Source organism: Pleurodeles waltl, chromosome 4_2 (assembly GCF_031143425.1).
Source record: "Pleurodeles waltl isolate 20211129_DDA chromosome 4_2, aPleWal1.hap1.20221129, whole genome shotgun sequence".
Taxonomy (NCBI): domain Eukaryota; kingdom Metazoa; phylum Chordata; class Amphibia; order Caudata; family Salamandridae; genus Pleurodeles; species Pleurodeles waltl.
The window spans coordinates 737894656-737916638 of NC_090443.1; the positions used below are offsets into that span (position 1 = coordinate 737894656).

At 41.8% G+C, this 21983-nt stretch overlaps 1 protein-coding gene across 3 annotated transcripts in view; it reads right to left on the reverse strand.

Annotated features, from left to right (window-relative positions):
- Positions 1-21983, reverse strand: part of EVI5 (ecotropic viral integration site 5) — a 776910-nt gene that overhangs the window by 369657 nt on the left and 385270 nt on the right. The window contains exons 12-13 of one of the 3 annotated variants that reach the window (XM_069232359.1): positions 12681-12713; positions 11921-12067 (exon numbers count right to left, since the gene is read on the reverse strand). The exons of 1 other annotated variant lie outside the window; for it this stretch is intronic. In XM_069232359.1, coding sequence (XP_069088460.1) covers positions 11921-12067; positions 12681-12713 — 180 coding nt within the window. The remainder of the gene's footprint in view (positions 1-11920; positions 12068-12680; positions 12714-21983) is intronic. One more of the 3 variants, XM_069232360.1, reaches the window with a different exon arrangement.

Here is a 21983-nt window from a genome sequence, read left to right on the forward strand (position 1 = left end):
TTAGAGCAGGCCTGTTTCTCTGAAAGCCTTCCCTTGAGGTGGGGAGTACCTCAGGGTGTCCTCCTTAAGCCTCACACTTTGCAATCTCTGTGTACCCTCTGGCAGAGGTAGTTCGCTCCTATGGGCTGTTAATAGTCTCCTATGCCTATGACACTCAGTCGTCATGTCAGTCTCACCCAACTCAAGCTCAGGTGGCCTACAGCTGATGCCTTGTCTTCAAGAGATGGCCAATTGTAGACAAACTTAATGAAGACAAAACTGAGGTCCTTTTACCAGGCAATAACTTGTGTAACAGGGCTCCTACCAGACTGTCCGGTGAACATCCCAAGCCCCAGAAGCTTGACTAAATAGCCTTGGGATATGGTTGGAGTCCAGCCTTACTATGAACCATCAAGTAAAGAAGTTGGCCACCATCTGCTTCGGAGCCCTAAGACGGCTGAGGAAAGTCTCCTAGCTTCATTTTCTAGCCAAAAGGAAGATTGTCCAGGCCCTTCTTTGTCATGTCTTGACTGTGGTAATATCCTATATCTTGGCACCCCTTCATACGTGGTAAAGAGGCTGCAGGTGGTACAGAACGCTGCCGTCTGACTTGTCATGAACATTCTGAGACACCAGTCTGTCAAAAAAGCCTCGGCAGCTTTACATCGGCTTCCGATGGCACAACGCATGCATTTTGAGGCCCTTTGCGTTTTGCACAGGGTATTTCACAGTAGGGGCCTCCCTTTAAGATTTTTTTTTTTGTTGGCTTCTCTCTGCATACCCTGGAGGCCTCTTAGATCTGCTATGGCCCACTTGCTGAATGTTCCTAAAATGTATGTCTTGGTGGGGAGGCCGTTCTCTGGTCTACTTCGCACCTAAACTCCAGAATACTTTCCCTTTAGAGCTACAACTTGATAATGAACTGTCCTTCCGCTTGGCTTTGTAAACCTGGTGTAGGAAGTTGGCTCTGTATATACTATTTCAAAGTAAGAAATAGTGTGCAAGGGTTCCCCTAAGAGGTAAGATACTGGCAAAGAGAGATTCTAATGCTCTATTTTGTGATAGTGTGGTCGAGCAGTAGGCTTATCAGAGTGTAGTGTTAAGCATTTGTTGTACACACACAGGCAATAAATGAGGAACACACACTCAAAGACAAATTCCAGGCCAATACGTTTTTATATAGAAAAATATCTTTTCTTAGAAAAATATATTTTTCTTTTCTTCATACCCCCCATTACTCCAGTCAATCTAACTAACAAACTCTCATATCCGCGGCTCAAATTAACTCATAATAATACTAAAACTGTACTCATTATTAAATGATACTAATCCATCACTAATTCTTGTTGGGTTCCGGAGTAGCGTGCTACTCATCGAAAAGCGCTTTGACGCCTCGTCAGGGGTAGTAAGCGCTATATAAATACGATTACAATACAATACACAAACAAGTGCTTTGGAGTCCTTCCCTCCCCCAGACAACAGAGTCCCCTCACTGGGAGAGAATAGATGCAACCCGAGTCCCCAGAAGTGGCATCCTGAAACAGTGGATATGAGACTAGAAGAGGCAAGAGACAGCAACAAGGCCCAGCAAGCCACGTCTCCCCAGACGCAAGGACCCGAGGTGGAGCACTTGGGCTGGAAGCAAACGAACAGTTTCCAGGGGGCAGCCCTAAAGAGGACTGACAAGGGGAGCGATGTGGAGGCCTCTTGCAGTGGGGTGGGTGAGGCGGACCCCCCATACCTCTGTGTGGCTGAGATGATAGCAGGTGCATAGCCCAGGAGCTGAGGGAAGATTTCACTAAGCATGCAAAGGAGTGGGACAGAGGCACTGGCTCCCTAAGGAGAGAGCTGCATCATGGGGGAACGGACTGGTCTGAAACACAAAACAAACCCTGAGCGGGGGGGGAGCGATTTTTTTCTCCCTGCCCCTCATTCCCTTCCCCCAGTTTGCAATTAGCGATTGCCAGCAGAGGGACCAAGAGAAGAGAGGTCCATCACTAGCCTGGAGATCCTGCAGGACACATCAAGAGGCCCACCAGCAAGTGAGACGTGCTATGGAAATGTGCCTAGAGACACTAAAGTCCTTCCTGTGAAGTGAGAGAAGCAACACCTGGGGGCAAGGGTGCATTACAGAATCCACAAACACCTGACCATAAACAGGGACGATGCCCCACTGTAGTGTCTGGCAGTGACTGAGATTGGGGGCGCAATGAACATGGTGGCCATAAAACAAACAAAGAGGCAGTCTGCTCTGAGGTTATCCTACTTAACCTGGATCTGCAGCATGCCTCTGAAAGAGCAACTAAAGCGGAAAGTAGAATATTGGAAGTAGAAGAGAAGTCGCCTAACTGCGAGCAACCCTGAAAGATGTGGCCTGGAGTGCTGACGGTGCTGAAAACCACACGAGAACGAACAACCTGCGCTTCATTGGTTTATCAGAGGGAATTGAAAACCCCAATGCAATATCCTTTCTGGAAAAATGGCTAAGAGACTCTCTCCTATCTGCACAGTTTTCCTCATGCTTTTTGACAGAGCGTGCCCACAGAGCCCTGAGCGCCAAACCAATGATGGGTGGACACCAGCATCCTCTCATTGCCGATTTCTAAATTACCAAGACCGAAACCTTATACTGCTGGAAGTACGGCAACTAGGAGAAATCTGATATGACCAAATTCAGATTATGATATTACCCAATTACTCATGAGAGGTGCAAAGGGGAACTTTTGCATTAGTTAAGGCAAAACTGCGGCCAATGAAAGTCCATACATGTTGCTTTTTCCCGCAAAGCTCAAAGTCATATTCAGGGGTACGTCCATCTTCTTTAAAATGCCAGAAGAGGCCTGGACAGAGGAAAGCTCACCCCCACAATGGGACAACTCTGAGAAAGAAAGACAGCATAGAGCCAATAGTATGGCAAACAAGCACAAGCCGGGGACTCCCTTTCCAAAAAGATGTGACACCTCGAAGCCTGGTCTCTCATCAGACATGGAAGGAGCAACAATCCAAAATGAGAAGGAAACACAGGACACGAATTGGAGAGATGCTACTGCCAACCTCTCTGACCATAAACACTCTACAGACTCTGAAACTGCTCACCCTCAATGGTGGAAGTAGCCAATCTACAAGCGGACTCCTTCACCCACACAACCCTGGAAACGGGTCTAGACCCACTACATGACGGATGAGATGACTGACCGAATTGAAGAGTCGGGCAGAGCAATGGGAGATAAGAAGTCAGTCCCAGACACGCCTCCATGAGGAACCTGTGGTGAAACTCAGAGGAATTCTCTTCCTCTAACATATTGTCTTTATACCCCACAGGTATAAGATTAAATAGTTGGTAACAAAGTTGAGAGGTTTCAAGAGTTACAGGGTGGGATTTTGATTTGTGAGGGGGAAAAGGGGAGGAGGGCAACAGGCCTCTCAAACCTACCTGTGACACAGTTGTCATGTTGAAGAAAAAGTGTAAGTGTTTGGGGGGCTAAGGGAGTGTGGGGGGGGGGGCGTAGCTGGGTTCAGTTGTTGGGGGGAGGGGAAAGTAAGTTGTTTGCACAAGTGGAATGGAAGAGGAGTACACACACACAAGCAGTCACAGTGTTCAATACGAACAGCAATCACACACCATCAGGTGACACAAATGAGTGGGATAGATAGGTCTGATGACAGGAGATGTTCTATAATATCATGGAATATAGGGAATAGGATCAAAAGAGGGCTAGTAAATGAGGATTATTCTATGTAGGTAGTACTATTAGACCATTAAAAATTAGAATCAGTGAACATTACCGAGCCCTAAGACAGGTGGATGTTCGCTATCCAATAGTAGCTCATCTGATACACTGTCCTGAGGAAGGTGTAGCTAAGAACTTTGAATTTTTTGGCTTTGATCATGTACATCAAGACGGACGGGGGGGGGCGGGGGGTTGTGGAATCAAGAATTGTCCCTTAGAAGGAAAGAATGCATTTGGATTTTAAAATTAAGAGCAGTAGAGGAAGGTTTGAATACGAATCATGAAATTGAATACTTTTTGGGAGAATGAACATGATGATTTACTTTGTAACCATGATCAATGTTTTTGAACTTTTTGCGTATTCTCTTTTTTTCTTCTGATAATAGAATTTTCCAGACAGAATTAATAACTTTCTGATAAGTGGTTTTGCATTAGTATTACACAATGATACTATGTGATCTAGAACATTATTGTATATTTTTTTTATATTTTTGTCACATGGGTTATGGGGATTTTGTATCTATATACAAGATGAAGCTATACTGTTGAATTGAATATGTATTACAAGACTGTATCTGTTCTTTTTGTGATAGTTTGATGTTTGTATTATTTTGAATTACAATATTGAATTTTTGTTTGTCAGGCCCCCGTATTTTTGAAACGTATTTTTGAAATATATAATGAGGTCTTTATGGGTCGAAATTGGGTGGAAGGGGGATTATCCTGGAGCGACTGCCATTACACCTTCATAATTTATTTAGAAGAAGTCACTGGTGAGGGGTTATAATGGTTTCTGCACATCGATCATATGCTTAGGTACATATACATTTCTGAATATGATGCCGTATTTTAGGTTCCTCATTATTAATTTAGGTTGATTTGTATTTACATGGTCAAATAGTTTTTCTTAGAGTTAGGGCTTCGCAGCTACCAAATGTTAGTTGGTGACTACCAAGATGGTGCCCACACTTGTTTATATGTTTTGTCCTTTTTCTCTTTTTGTTCAATATGGATGATGCATGTTTTTTCATTTAGAGTTTTTGAGAAATGCTTGTGGGAAGACTTTTATACAAGGATCAGGATTTTTTGGAAGGAAATAGGTGTATTAAATATTGGCATAAGGTTTAGTGGTTGTTTGTTGAGTTTGGCATATACGAAGCGGCAGTTCTAAGCAGGGATACTTGACCACTTCCAATATGGCGCTCATAGTTATGGTCCTTAGTGAGTTTTCCTTGTTTATTTTTTGTGCTTAAATGGGGTTTTCTCACAGGCGAGAGAGTTAGTTAATTGATGCGTACACGCCGTGCTATAGAACTGTAAATCTACTATTAAACCCTGATATCGGACGGAGATCGATGTTTGCAGGTAGGTGCATTAATTGTAGATGTATTAATGTTTTTGTTAAGGATTATTGTTCCTGAGCGGGTGGGTAATTCATTGTTTGTTTCACGTAGTGAGAATTGGCACTTCGTGCGTTTTACAACAGTAAGCTCGAAGCAACGTTTTGTATGTTTGCGTCGATATTTTCACTTTGGATTTTATTAAAAGGTATGTTGTACTCAAGTGTACTATTGAGTGCTAAGGTTGTTTATTACACTGGCGCTTAGGTGATATTATCGGTATATGTGCAACTGGGACTTTATTTGGCTACGTGTTTTAGGGTCTTGATTATTTTCCTAACACACATTTGGTTACGGGTGTCGCTCTAGGATTCTCTCTCTTTCCACCTTATAGGTTATATTTCCTTATTACATTTTTATACGTTGTTTTCATTTTGGGATTGGGATTTCTCTGGTGACAGTACCTCAGTTTTTAGCAATATTTAACTGATATATTACTAATTTTTCTATTTTGGCATGAGGTTTGGTATCTCTTTGTACTCAATGTTCACCCCTATTATATATTGGCACTTTGGGTGATGGATTCAGAAAGTTTTTTATTAAGTTTGTTACTTAATGTTTCAACTCTTTTTTTATCAATAGGGATTTACAAAGAACTAAATTATAAGCCCTGAGGAAGTCGATGCGAGTATTTTCGCTTGACGAAACACGTGTTGGCTGTGTTCTGAAGACGGTTAATTTGGAACTTGTGAATAAATAAGCAATTGGACTCAAGCTGCTGTATTTTGTTCATTTAGCCCTTGATAACATGGAGAAGATGTATGGACACTCGAGACATAGACATTAATTCTTGTTATCTACACGTAGTGCCTTGGAATTCCTGTGTTGACCCTTGATATTCTCCCAGGAGAATTTTAGAGGAGTTGGGAGGACCCTCCTTCCAGGAGCACTGTGTCAACATTAGTTTAATGATTAATTAATGGTGTAGTTGCTGTGAGCGCCATCCCTATGTGTCTTTTTCTCCCCTCTTTTTAGTAAATAAGATTAAATAGTTGGTAACAAAGTTGAGAGGTTTCAAGAGTTACAGGGTGGGATTTTGATTTGTGAGGGGGGAAAAGGGGAGGAGGGCAACAGGCCTCTCAAACCTACCTGTGACACAGTTGTCATGTTGAAGAAAAAGTGTAAGTGTTTGGGGGGCTAAGGGAGTGTGGGGGGGGGGGGGCGTAGCTGGGTTCAGTTGTTGGGGGGAGGGGAAAGTAAGTTGTTTGCACATGTGGAATGGAAGAGGAGTACACACACACAAGCAGTCACAGTGTTCAATACGAACAGCAATCACACACCATCAGGTGACACAAATGAGTGGGATAGATAGGTCTGATGACAGGAGATGTTCTATAATATCATGGAATATAGGGAATAGGATCAAAAGAGGGCTAGTAAATGAGGATTATTCTATGTAGGTAGTACTATTAGACCATTAAAAATTAGAATCAGTGAACATTACCGAGCCCTAAGACAGGTGGATGTTCGCTATCCAATAGTAGCTCATCTGATACACTGTCCTGAGGAAGGTGTAGCTAAGAACTTTGAATTTTTTGGCTTTGATCATGTACATCAAGACCCCCAGGGAACGGGGGACGGGGGGGGCGGGGGGTTGTGGAATCAAGAATTGTCCCTTAGAAGGAAAGAATGCATTTGGATTTTAAAATTAAGAGCAGTAGAGGAAGGTTTGAATACGAATCATGAAATTGAATACTTTTTGGGAGAATGAACATGATGATTTACTTTGTAACCATGATCAATGTTTTTGAACTTTTTGCGTATTCTCTTTTTTTCTTCTGATAATAGAATTTTCCAGACAGAATTAATAACTTTCTGATAAGTGGTTTTGCATTAGTATTACACAATGATACTATGTGATCTAGAACATTATTGTATATTTTTTTATATTTTTGTCACATGGGTTATGGGGATTTTGTATCTATATACAAGATGAAGCTATACTGTTGAATTGAATATGTATTACAAGACTGTATCTGTTCTTTTTGTGATAGTTTGATGTTTGTATTATTTTGAATTACAATATCGAATTTTTGTTTGTCAGGCCCCCGTATTTTTGAAACGTATTTTTGAAATATATAATGAGGTCTTTATGGGTCGAAATTGGGTGGAAGGGGGATTATCCTGGAGCGACTGCCATTACACCTTCATAATTTATTTAGAAGAAGTCACTGGTGAGGGGTTATAATGGTTTCTGCACATCGATCATATGCTTAGGTACATATACATTTCTGAATATGATGCCGTATTTTAGGTTCCTCATTATTAATTTAGGTTGATTTGTATTTACATGGTCAAATAGTTTTTCTTAGAGTTAGGGCTTCGCAGCTACCAAATGTTAGTTGGTGACTACCAAGATGGTGCCCACACTTGTTTATATGTTTTGTCCTTTTTCTCTTTTTGTTCAATATGGATGATGCATGTTTTTTCATTTAGAGTTTTTGAGAAATGCTTGTGGGAAGACTTTTATACAAGGATCAGGATTTTTTGGAAGGAAATAGGTGTATTAAATATTGGCATAAGGTTTAGTGGTTGTTTGTTGAGTTTGGCATATACGAAGCGGCAGTTCTAAGCAGGGATACTTGACCACTTCCAATATGGCGCTCATAGTTATGGTCCTTAGTGAGTTTTCCTTGTTTATTTTTTGTGCTTAAATGGGGTTTTCTCACAGGCGAGAGAGTTAGTTAATTGATGCGTACACGCCGTGCTATAGAACTGTAAATCTACTATTAAACCCTGATATCGGACGGAGATCGATGTTTGCAGGTAGGTGCATTAATTGTAGATGTATTAATGTTTTTGTTAAGGATTATTGTTCCTGAGCGGGTGGGTAATTCATTGTTTGTTTCACGTAGTGAGAATTGGCACTTCGTGCGTTTTACAACAGTAAGCTCGAAGCAACGTTTTGTATGTTTGCGTCGATATTTTCACTTTGGATTTTATTAAAAGGTATGTTGTACTCAAGTGTACTATTGAGTGCTAAGGTTGTTTATTACACTGGCGCTTAGGTGATATTATCGGTATATGTGCAACTGGGACTTTATTTGGCTACGTGTTTTAGGGTCTTGATTATTTTCCTAACACACATTTGGTTACGGGTGTCGCTCTAGGATTCTCTCTCTTTCCACCTTATAGGTTATATTTCCTTATTACATTTTTATACGTTGTTTTCATTTTGGGATTGGGATTTCTCTGGTGACAGTACCTCAGTTTTTAGCAATATTTAACTGATATATTACTAATTTTTCTATTTTGGCATGAGGTTTGGTATCTCTTTGTACTCAATGTTCACCCCTATTATATATTGGCACTTTGGGTGATGGATTCAGCAAGTTTTTTATTAAGTTTGTTACTTAATGTTTCAACTCTTTTTTTATCAATAGGGATTTACAAAGAACTAAATTATAAGCCCTGAGGAAGTCGATGCGAGTATTTTCGCTTGACGAAACACGTGTTGGCTGTGTTCTGAAGACGGTTAATTTGGAACTTGTGAATAAATAAGCAATTGGACTCAAGCTGCTGTATTTTGTTCATTTAGCCCTTGATAACATGGAGAAGATGTATGGACACTCGAGACATAGACATTAATTCTTGTTATCTACACGTAGTGCCTTGGAATTCCTGTGTTGACCCTTGATATTCTCCCAGGAGAATTTTAGAGGAGTTGGGAGGACCCTCCTTCCAGGAGCACCGTGTCAACATTAGTTTAATGATTAATTAATGGTGTAGTTGCTGTGAGCGCCATCCCTATGTGTCTTTTTCTCCCCTCTTTTTAGTAAATAAGATTAAATAGTTGGTAACAAAGTTGAGAGGTTTCAAGAGTTACAGGGTGGGATTTTGATTTGTGAGGGGGAAAAGGGGAGGAGGGAAACAGGCCTCTCAAACCTACCTGTGACACAGTTGTCATGTTGAAGAAAAAGTGTAAGTGTTTGGGAGGGTAAGGGAGTGTGGGGGGAGGGAGGGAGGGAATAGCTGGGTTCAGTTGTTGGGGAGAGAAAAGTAAGTTGTTTGCACATGTGGAATGGAAGAGGAATACACACACACAAGCAGTCACAGTGTTCAATACGCACAGCAATCACACCATCCGGTGACACAAATGAGTGGGATAGGTAGGTCTGATGACAGGAGATGTTATATAATATCATGGAATATAGGGAATAGGATCAAAAGAGGGCTAGTGGTGTCATACATAAAGAGATTGAAACCTAGCGTAGTCCTCCTCCAGGAGAAGCATTTGGGGGGCTCCACTGCGAGTTTTTGGGTAAAGGGACCTGTAAGACACTCGTACATGCCGAATTCACAACAGGTTACTGAGGGGTCGCGATCCTCGTCAGGAAAACTCCCCCAATGAGGGTTGAAAAAACATGGGTAGATCCCAACGGGACCATATGTGGCAGTCACGGGAATGTGGGTTAGAAGGGATACAACACTGATTAGCGTACACGCTCCCCCACGTCTACAGGGACAAACTCTGGACAAAGTGGTAGGGATACCATTGGAATCCGATTCCCATTGACATATAATATGAAGCAATTTTAATGATTTAATGAGCCCCCATTTAGATCGCACCAGTTTGACTCGGGGGACAAGGGGAGAAACAACACTTACAGGATCTGCCACAACCCTGAGGCTGTCAGACTTGTGGCGCCGCTCCCATCCCACTGACCATCCCTACTCCTCCTTCTCAGGTGCCCACAAAGTCTTCTCCAGAATAGACTATATTTTTGCCCCAGTGGGGGAGGTGCAAGAGATAGAGAAGGCGGAATACCTTGCTAGAGGTCTGTCAGACCACTTGCCGCTGTGGACTACAATCAGAACATGAGCCAATGGCTCGCGACCAGGTTGGAAACTTAATGCCTGGGAGTTAAGGGAGGAGACTATGGCCCACAAAATTGAAGTAGACATAGAACTATTTCAATGAGAATGGAGATTCAGTGTCATTGGCCATCACACTGTGGGAGGCTTACAAGCTAGTTCTGAGAGAAAGAGCACAAAATAGTACAGCCCACAAAAAGAAGAGCGGTACGAGAAATAAGAAGTGACTGGGGCAAAACTGACAGAGCTAGAGGAACAACCCGAAGCAACAACGGACCCCTCCATGTTATGCACCATCGCGATACTCAACAGGGAAAATCAAGCACTAGCACACCAACAGGCAAAAACAATGATCCTAGCCACACAACGCCCCTTATTTGATAAAGGCGATAAAGCAGGATGACTATTGGCATGTTTGAGCAGAAGGGAGACAGAGGTGACATGGGTACATACAACATTGGGATAGGATGGCAAACCGTACACCACTGCAAGAGAGACCGCAAATGAGTTTTCTTGATAAAATACAGAATTGTATAAAGCCCGCCCATTAGCTGACACTCCAAAAATAAAAGACTACCTCGACAAGGTGAAGGCCGCAATCCTGACAGCAGAGAACCACCTATTCCTAGAGGACGGTATCACCCTTTCGAGGGTGTTAATGGCCATTGGCAGTCAAAAAACAGGGAAAACCCCAGGTCACTATGGCACACCAGCAGAACTCTTTAAGCGACATGCCGGACTACTGAGCTCATACCTACTTAAATTATTCACAGTAGCGAAGGAAGAAGGCTTTCTCCTCCTGTTTCTACAACAATAGTTGTGATCGATAAGATAGGGAAGCCCAAGACAAAATGTAGTTCCCATCACCTGATCTCCATTCTGAACATCAAGACCAAATTCTGGCCTCGATACTCGTCATGAGACGACTGACAATAATTACCACTTTAGCTCATAATGACCAATCCTGCTTCAGGCCAAAGAGGTCCCTCAGGGACAATCTCCGTAGGCACAAAATCTTAATAAAAGTATTTTTTTTTAAAGTATCTATAATGATTTTTTAGCAAAGTACTCAATACTATAGTATAGGCTACAATTTAAAAAGGTCTGACCTAGAGTCATCAACCTTAATTGACCTTTCACAAATATTCAAACTTGTAATGAAAATCTCATCTTTGGAAAGGGGCTAAAAGTTTTAAAAGTTCATCATGCACAATCTTTTGTTTGATAAAGACACATATGTAAATAATGGTTGGGCAAAGAAAAAGCGGACTGAGCATTGGGTTACTAGATGACCACAAATAGTATCAATCAGTATGTAGCTGTGTGGACGGTGATAAACAGATGTGACTAGAGATCAAGCTTGCGTCTCAACAAGCCAATGAGAGGGAATGAAATTAAGAAAAGCACAGACCCAGGTAAAAGGAAGATCTTGGCTCTTTCAGGTGAAGTCAAAGATGCATAAACAGACACCAAATATAAAGATTTTCAAAATTACATCTCTCTATAAAAATACTTCTACAGGAATATTCGATGGTTTTAAATTCCTACACACTTCTACCTATGATGAGACAGGATTTTATTTACTACCTTAACTCCAATCTAGACTTTGAGTATATTACACAAATTATATTTGGTCACATATGGGAGCAGGTGCATTTTTGTGGGATTACATGGATGTTGAAATTTAGGCATTGTGGCATGTGGACTTCGTACCTCTACCTCTTGGACAAATTCTTTTACATTGGCATGCGATCCGGCTAACGGGCAGCCCATTTAATGTTTCTGTGTTTGTTTTCCATTTTCTATAGAAGATAACCAATGACAAAAAGCGATTCATACCATATTGTCAAATAGCGTGCACACATTTTTCATCTGTTTTCACAATTGCAAGTAGTGTGGAAGACTTAGTGATCAAAATTAAACACAGTAAATGCCACCAAGTGCATTAATATACAAGAGATTAGAAAGTAAGAAAAATCTGCCTGAGCTCCTTACCCTTTGTTGATGCTGCTGGAACTCCTTGATCGTTTGTTGAGCTTGTTCCAACTTAGTACTGGCCTCATCATTCTGTTGTTTGATGGTGGCCAGCTCACGCTTTATGAGGTAGTTTTCCTCAGCCTCCTGGGCTCTTGTCACTTGTCCCTTTGGACATAATTTTTCGTATAAAGCAATTCAGACAGATGCATGAGTACTGTCTTTCAAATAAGTTTAATTGACTTTGCTTAGTGTGAAAGCATTGAGAGAAAGGCCACGAATGCCAAAAATAATGCTGAAACATATTTACAGCATTTTAGTAGCTTAATAATTTAACTAGTAGATCACAATAGTTACATTTCAAATGTAAACTTAAGCAGGCACAACTGTATTTTCAGTTTTGCAGTCAAAGATTTAGTTCATGCAAAAAGAGTTGTACATGCACCGTTCTGTTAGGCTATTACAATTATGATTTAAGGGGTATGTTAATGTGATTTCACAACATAATTCATTGTTGAATTTGTTGTAGAGGTTTTCAGTAAGGTTAGCAATTAGACAACGTGCAGGTCTTTTTAAGTTACCCTTCAACATGTCAAGGGGGCAGTTTCGAAAAATTAAAAAGTGAAATGTTTAATGTCTCACTTAACCACAAATCAGGGTTAAATGTTTAAACAAATGCATGTATACATGCATGTATCAAAAACAGGACGCCTGTTTTTGGGGGTAGGAGATTCTTTTTTTATTTAACTTTTTACATGATAAACATATGTTGAAACTATACCTGAATCAATCTATCTGCCAAGGAAGCACTTTCCTACAAAAAGGAAACAATTCAAACAGGAGTATGAGCAAGAAATGTGAAAAAACACAAGTGATAAAAGTGACATAACTGAGAACCAAGCAAAAATGCATTCCCTCACTCTACAGCCTATGATGAAAGAAGACACTGTAGTGTGGTAAGCAGTTTAGATATACAGTTGTATAAACAAAACTACAAAGTCCCTAAATCGTAAGTGGAATTCCAGAAATAGAAAGGTTTATAGGATGCAGCTGCATGTGTGTAGAGTAAAACTGGAGGCTACACATTTTCATAATTTCTTTTTTAATCAGTTTTTTTACTTAGCACATTCATTTTTCAATTTCTTCTACAAAATGTTACTTCTTGTAATTGGGTATGCATTCATTAACTCAGATATGATGTATGAGTAAGGCTCTCTGTTTTCCTTTATTACTGATTTTTACAGAAAAATACAGACAGAAAACCATTTAGTTTCCAGTCTGTATTTATATTTAAATGTGCATAAAAACAGAAATTGGGTTGTTGTTTGAGTGACTATATATACTGTCAGTTATGACTGCCAGGCCAAGAGCTGTGCAGATCATCAGGTAAGGGGGTTACAAAAATAAAGGAATTTTAGCAGGGGTGTGGAATTTAATAAAATATATACTTGTCCATTGGACAGGTTGCTTAATAACTCTACTTGTCCTGTAAAAATAAATGTACTTGTCCCTTTGGTGCCATGTATTTTGGCGACAAATTATGGTAGCATTCTCATATTACTCTGATAATAGCCTCTCTGATTATGCCAGGGCTCATAGTATAGTAGGGCTTGAATGCTAGTAATTTCTTTATTTTGCCACCTTTCTGCAGATCTACATACTGGGACGGGAGGTATTGGTAATCAATAGTTCCAGGGCTGAAATGCCCTTACGTGTTTGTGCAAACCTACTAACTTGTATGTTTATGGGGTTTTCACCAGCTCTTCTTTAAGCTCTTCCCATACAGAGAAAGGTTGGGCAGAGGTAAAGGAAACCCTTCTTCCAGGACTGGGAAAACAATGGTTGGAAAGAAAGTGAACTTGTAAACACTCAACAAATTTTCATATGAGTAAATCTACATCTGCATATTTGTCTGTGCTAAAACACAGTTTACAAATATTTTTAGGACTACCATTTCCTGGTCTATTTCTGCAATACTTTGTGAATTTATGAAATATACAAAGCTGCACTAATGAAAAACATATACCATGGGTGCACTTTTATGACTAAGAATTGGGCCCCTATTTAGGTCGGGTGCTAACCGCAACCTTCTGTTTTATTAAAATTATCTCTCACTCTACCCATCTATTGGCTGGCTTCACTGTGACTGATCCTACTTGCAGAACCCACTCCTACTCAGCGCCGGGATACATTCATGTGACAAGTTACATGACCTATAAATTCATGGTACATTACAATGATTGCAATCTACACTTTCATAAGGAGCATACCGGCACACAAGTAGTTTTGTTCAGTGCCAGGAACTACAATGGCAATGTGTGCTTATTGCGAACAATAAATATTTTTGCATTTTGCTAATATTTGTTACAATGGTGAGGGCCCAGCAGCTCCCACAACAATAAAGTTTTACAAAAGCCATGTCAAAACAGACACGCTTTGACAAAACCAAAAGACTGACCACCAATGTTGGACCTATTGGCTTTTCCAATGCTTGTTTATATTCATGTTTCCCATAATCTTGGTGAAACTGGTTACAATGACATACCATTATGAATATTTTTTGCATGCATAACAACATTTTACAATATGATGCTTCAAAGAAATGGTACCTACATTTCACAGTAGTTTAGCAAAACGTTTTACCGCTAGTTGCATTTTTTGCAAACATTTAATTCTGAAAGCAAAAAATCATCAGTCTTGCATTCAAGCTTCTGCAAAAGTTTGCATTTATTCAGAGAACATTCTGGGAGTATTATAGGTAGCCTCGTATTTTTTTTTTTTTTTTTACTTTGCAAGTGTGTGTACACGTTTTGTTTTTTTACTGGAACCACTGTCAGTAGTGCAATTCAAGCTTACAACACTCACCCTAATAATAAAGGTTTTGCATTCATGAACCTTAAATACAATTTTGAATAGCATTAACATATGAAAACATTATTTCAACTGCAGACAATTCCTTTCCCTGCTCTCTAATGTGGTACTGTAAATTGGCAGCCAAAGGGTACGTGCTGCAGTGGGTTGGGCCTACTTGTCCCAAGGACAAAATAAACTTGAAAACTTGTTGTCCTTGACTCAAAACAATATGTCTCCTGGGCGTCGGGCTATAGGAATTCCACATCCCTGTTTAGTAAAGAGACTTCAAGAGCAGTAGATATGCATGAGGTGTATACTAACATTTTTATGCATAATATAAGTGCATTGATTTGTCATTGTAGGTGTTCATAATGTTGAAACCTGTCAGGCTTTGGAGCATAAGCACCATTTATTGGTTAAATAAATGTGGAAATATTCTAGCTTCAAAAAACGCAAAAAATGGATAATTACAGATTAAATTAGTAACAAATAAATATGGATTATATGGATTAATACAGACTGGAATGTCAAAAACACAAATACCATAAAACCGGAAGATAGATATATATAAAACCGGAAGAGATAGATATATATATAAATATATATATATATGTATAAATAAATATATTTATTGAACTCCCTGAGCAGGCAAGCAGATTTTGATGTGTAGTTTGACATTCTGCAACCAGTCTTGTTTCAATTATGCACCAATGAGAATAGATCTATATAAGTTCCTTAGAAAACTTTAATTGTGCAGGTATTTTTAGGACAGACCAACTTCTGGAGTGGAGAGAAGTGATGAACAGGGGCGCAATACCAGAAATCTCTTAGTCCTTGATATTAAAATATTGGTAGAGTTGGATCAACTGGAGAGAGATTGAGGGTGATGCAAGGCCGAGCAGTGAACAAGAATTGTTTGTGGTGCAAGGTTAGATGTATATGGTAGAATTGCTACTCCATTCAAACCCAAGTCGTCTTTTTACCCAGCTCTGCAGCGAAATTCAATTGATATCTTTTCAGAGCTGGTAATACAGGATCTGAAGAAACTTCAAGTAAAATCGCAATCAGAGAGGAGACTTTGGATAGATTCTTGTAGCAGGGGACCTTACAACACAATGATTGACAAGCTACAGGCCAGATGGGTGTCGTGGTACGCCAAGCAGATAAAGGGGGCAACTTGGTGTTGTGGCCACTCGCCATGTATAAAGAAGAGGCAATGCACCAGTTGTGTGATGAGAACTGTTACATCAGGTCAGACAAATCAGTGGTAACAAGAGTTCAAGCAGCATACCACAGGACTTTGGGATGGACTGGATTTCCTTAGCCAAGAAAAGTATGTTTTTTTAAAAAGTGACCATCGCGTCATACCCATTCTTTATCTTATTCTTAAAGTCCACAAAGATGTGACGGTGCCCCCGGTAGGCCAATAATCTCTGCTTTCGGGAGCCTATTTGAGAACACATCGAGATACATTGATTTTTTTCTTACAGGAATTTGTTCAGAGTCTACATTCTTATATCCAGGACACTGCAGACTTTTTGAGGTGAATGTATGATGTGGCATGGGAGAAAGACTTTGTGATGATTACTTTGGATGTGACTGCTTTATACACTAGCATTTCCCATGAGGATGGCCTAAGAGCAGTAGAACACTTTTTGGGCAGAAGATCCATTGCTCTGTGCAAACATACCTAAATGCTCCTACAATTGTTGTATTGGTGTTTACAAAACTTTTTTTTCTTTTTGAAATAACTGTGTACAGGCAGAGGAGAGGTACGGCGATGGGCATCTGCTTCGCCCACAGCTATGCCAATTTGCATACGGGCTGGTGGAAGGACCAGGTACTCACATCTGAATTTGCCGGTGAGTGGATGAACAATGGTATGTGGACCTGTTACACAGACCTATTCATTTTATTGAAGGGCACACCAAATGAGGCCAAGAGCTTTAGGGAAAGGTTTAATAACAACAAACTTAACTTGCATTTAATTTCCGTCATCAGTTGTGAAGAGGTCCATTTTCTTGACCTAGTAGTCTATGTAGACCAAGATCAAATTCACACAAAAACATACAGGAAGGCAACACCATATTGCATGCTGGTAGTTCCCATCATACTAAACTATAGCACAGTATGCCCTAAGCATAACATTTGAGGATGAAACACAATTGCAGTAAAGACATCCACCTGAGGGACGCACAGTAGGAGCTTAGGAACCACTTTCTGCAGAGAAGGTATAGTGACCAGGTACTGAGTTCCACTAATAATAAAGTAGGATAAATCAGCAGGGAGACCATCCTATTTAGAAGGGAAAATACAAACTTGAACCCTTTGCAGGAATTGAGGTTGATCACAGGGTTCTGCAGTGAACATTGGGAATTGAGAAATATTCTGACACAACATTGGCACCTAATTGTGATTGATCCCGGACTGGGGCAAGTTGTGCATTACAGGTATTTATTTGGTTACAATCAGGAAGGCAAGGTCCATGCAACATCACCTTGTGGTTAACAGCCCCGAGATGGTCTCCAAGAATTGGTTACAGGGCATTAATAGGTTAAAAAATGCCATAAGTATAAGACCTGTAGGTATGGGGTCAATCACTCTGAGGTTCAAGTTGAGTCAACTGGAGAATGTCTTTGAGCACGAGGAGCACTCCATTGCAAAAGTGATCGTGTGGTACATGTGTTACCTTGTACTTGCCCCGAGGTACTTGTAGGAAGCACGACCTTACAGGCACACAAAAGGACAGAGGCTACCCAGTGGCCCATCATTTTGAGGAGGCCCACAACAGTGACGTGGCAGCCCTCAGCAATTTTGCCATTGATGCTCTGTCAATTAACATCAGGGGAGGCAACAGGGAGGAACAACTCAGACGATTAGAGTCAAGGTAGATTCTGAGACTGAATAGAAAAGTTCCTATGGAACTAAACATGAAAGAAGAACTGAGTGCACAACACTTGTGAACATATGATGGGATAGTAGGCCAGACCCCATGGATATGTGGGAGAAATGGTTGGATTGTACACTTTATTGGGGAGTAGAGGAGAGTTACATTCCACATTGGGAGCAAGAAGGATAGATATTTGATGGATTTGGTGCTGTCATACAGCTTGGTGTTACATCCAAGTGATTTGTATGAATACCCACTTGGGGCAGAATATGAATTTGTTTGAATCTGTTTGTTATGATAAATGGTGGGTTACTGATCACAGCTGTATTCGACTCTGTGTCCTGTGAAGTAAATGCATGCAAAGCAGTCATCTGTCTAGCTTATGCAACACTGGTGAGGTACACTCTATGAATTTGATTTTAATTTTTAATCAATTGTTTCTACCTTTTTAGGCGTAAGTCTGTAAATGTTATGTTACATTGATTTGAATTAATTTGAATGCAGCACATTGCTAATAGTATTATTGCACTAAGCACTTCATTTTTAGATTGCTTATTTCCTTGTTAATGAACTAAGTGAGGTTCGTAGCCAATTAAGGAAATAACTCTTCAGTGTTTATGTTCATATCACATGGTGTATAATCTGACCCTGTTCTTAAGCTGTGCAGCAATGGCATTCTATGTGTTTAGGAAAGGCTGAGGTGATCGTCGGAAACGCGTTATCACAGCCTCATGTAAAGTAAAGTCAGGGAATTGAAGCCCCCGAATGTTGGAGCCTGCTTTGGATATTGCCTAGTGTGCAGACTGTTACTATGTATATCCCAGTGGAGGTCGCCACTGGGTAGTTAAAGTTAAGTCTACGTTTCCATAGGAAATGCGTTTTTGTTTTGCTAACAACTTTAGTGCTGTTTGAAGAATTTCCACGAAATCTAAAAAAAAAAAAAAAGTGCTCTTTTTCCTAGTTTGTGCATGGAAGGTTTTGTGGTGATCTGTCATTTTCCATAGACTTTGTTAAAAAGCAGTACTGCAAAAACTGCTGAATGGAATTACATCAAATTTGGCAGAAGGCTAGATCATGGTCTGCAGATTGTGCTTTTTGTGATTTGGTGTAAAACCGTTAAGTAGTTTTAGAGAAATTAACTTACTAAATATTTGTATATCTGGACGGTTTGGTCCACAAGAGTCTTGCGAGGCTCTCACAGGAGTGCCAATTTAAAAACAGTATTCTGATTGGCCTAGGGAGCTTTATCCCTTCGGCCAATTCGCTCCCATGGGAGTCAGACTCTCACCAGAGCAAGCTCTCTCATAGGCTACCAGCAACCTGAGAAAAATACTGCTGGCAGCCCTTAGAGGATTCAAGGACTCCATCCCCTGCCATAAACTTGCTTGCAGGAAACAAAATTATATAAGGGGCCTGGGTAGGGATACTGTGCTGCCCTAGGGCCCATGGGAGGGACCCCGAGGAACCCCCACTTTCCTGGTGCTAAAATTGGAAGAAAAAAAAATTGCCTCCTGTAAGACTGCAAGAAAAAAAGTTTAATTAAAGGGTGGGGGTGGGCGGCCCCCTCCCAGAGCCATTTACAGCTTTTTTTTTTTTTTTTTTTTTTAAAGGGGGGGGGGGGGATGTGTGTCTACCCTTCCCAAGCCCTCTTTAGCTCCAGGGACCCCCAACTCCTGTGGTTCAATGCTTTTAATAAGGGGTAGGGTTCCTCTCCCACCCCCAAGCCGTATTCGGCTCAGATGATCCCATCCTTAAGGGCAGATAGTATTTTTGGAAGGGGAGGGGTTGAGCAGTCCTCCCAGAGCCTTTGAAAGGCCCTGTGACCCCCATCCGACATGGCATAAGTAAACTTTAAAGGGACGGGGGTGGGGACACATGGCCCCCCCCCTCCTTGATCCTTTAAGGCCCCATGGACCTACATCCCCCGGGACGGTCACTTACTATATCCCGGGGAGCGAACTCCTGCGGCACAGTAGCTTCCCTGCCCGCACCGGTGTGGGTAGAAAACGTGCATTTGCTCCCACCTGGTGGGAGTGTTTTTTAATCTCCAGTTAAACAGGAGCAAACACAAAGTCTGCTCCAAGGGGAAGGAGCTTTAAAAATGCTCCCTCAACTAGGAGCAGACTTGCATTCCGTTTCCCTGCCCGCACTGCTGCTTGGGAAAGGGGGGCAATGTGAACCCCCGCCTCCCTTCTTACCATTTTATCTGGCCCCAGTAGGATGTGGTCCCGGGGTCTGATAATGCTCAGGGAGGAGGGCTGCCTGCATATTTTGGTCCCAGTTGGTGGGAGTCCCCAGGGCCCAAAGACTAACCCTACGATGCACTCCAAAGGCTGTGTGTGGTGTGGGGTTGGCAGCCTGTTGAGGGTTTGGCCACAGGGTCTTGCAGCAGGCCAAGCCCTATGAACAATCCTCTACTGTGCATGGCCAAATGTTGTGCGCAGCATGGGGTTGCTGCCTGGAGGGAGTTGGAAGCAAGGTCTGGCTGCAACAAAGGCCCTGCCCCTAACCCAACACCATGCACAGGCAAAGGCCACGTAGCCTGGGGGTGATGCAGGGTAGGCTGCTTTTGGGTGGCTGCCTGCGGCCAACCAAACACTGCACACAACCAAAGGCTGTGTACAGCGTGGTGCTGGCTGCCTGCAGTGGGGTTGTGGTGGTGCTGGCTGTCTGCGAATGGGTTGGACCCTAGAAAACCACTGGATAAAAAACTAATGTTACAGTAACATTATAGTTAGGGGAATATGAACGTGACAACATGGGCCTTTTGGACAAAAAAAAAACACAGAAATTCACCAGACAGCAGAGCTAACTAACTATACTTTGCATCCTCGCCACACACTGCTTATGACCTTCACATATTTTATCACTCATGACATGATCTATGACATTATTTATGACATCTCAAATGACATTACTGATGATTTCATCCAAGCTTTACTCATTACTCTATAAACCAGTACAGCATATGAAAATCCGAAAATAAGAACAAAATAGCTCAGAATATTATGAAGCATCATTAACACCACCACAGATACAACTCTCTTAGATATAGCAAGCATGTGTTACGTGCAACATTGACCCTATGCCCTACAATTCACTGGTTACTAGTTCACATTAACACTCAGCCACAGATATAAGGAAATCCTCATTGCGTGCGGTATTCAATATGTATACAACTGTTCAGACAAAGCCAAGTCCCGCAATCTAGTCAACATCTGTTTCCAAATTAATACCCTACAACGGGCAGCTTTTCAGTGTAACAAAGCCCGCACAGTCACCAAACCTACATTAAGAAACAAAGTTGATATAAGTAGAAAAGTGGAAACTGTAAATAGTGTTTATTCTATTACAAGAGTTTACTCTGTACCGCATTGTTTGCAGACAGTGAAACGCATGAGAAATACACCAGAGTATTAAGATGTATCTCATAGGAACAGCAGGGGTGCCATGTCATAGGCAGCGCGGAGCTTGAGTTCCTCACCAGCCCAAGCGATAGTGACCTCCCTCCGCCCCCACTCCCTCCCACTGCGACAACTCAAGGCACCCCCAAGGGACTACAGACACGGGTAGTGCTAGCAGGCTTGAGGCCGCTAGCCCCAGACCTGAAAGGTGACGGTTGTCCCAACTGCAGGACAGATGGCAGCTCCATAGGCAAGTCTGGGCTGAGGAGCTTGTCAAGATAACTCTCTGGGTAAGAGCCGGGGACCCCGCAGTGCTCCTGACTGCGGCACCCCAGCTGGAAACTGAAGCCAGCACCAAGGAACCTCTTTACAAGGCTCTCTCCATCCACTGAGATGGGAATCCACAGAGGGGCCTGGCACTGATCGGACATCCCATTCTCCTCCTCAGCCCGGTGCTCCCAACTAGAACTTCGGCTGCGGTAGAGACAACGAAGGTGAGACCTCCCCATGCACTTTGGGATCCCGAATGCCACGTGAGGCCCGTGACGCTGCAGGAGGCCCTCCCCTCTCACTAACACGGTGGAGCGGGCCGCAGTTTGTTGGGTGTGCCTGGCCTCAGTCTGGTGTTATGAGGGACTTGGAACTGGGTGACATCCGATTTGGAGGAGGGGGACCCCCTCTGACGTAGAGGGCCCCAAGCACATGCTGTGGACCCCATGCCTTAACAGTGTCGTTGGTGGCCTACGGGAGACGAAGCCATGCCTTCCAGAGACATTTTGAGTGCTGTACAGGTGATTACATACTCCTTACCACTCTTCTTTAAAACTTTTCACCCCTCTGAAGACGCTATTGCTACCCCTAGAGGGTTTTTGGCAGCTGTATGTCCCCACTGGCACTGACCTTAGGGACCTGCAGGGACAGAGGTTCCATGATGCAT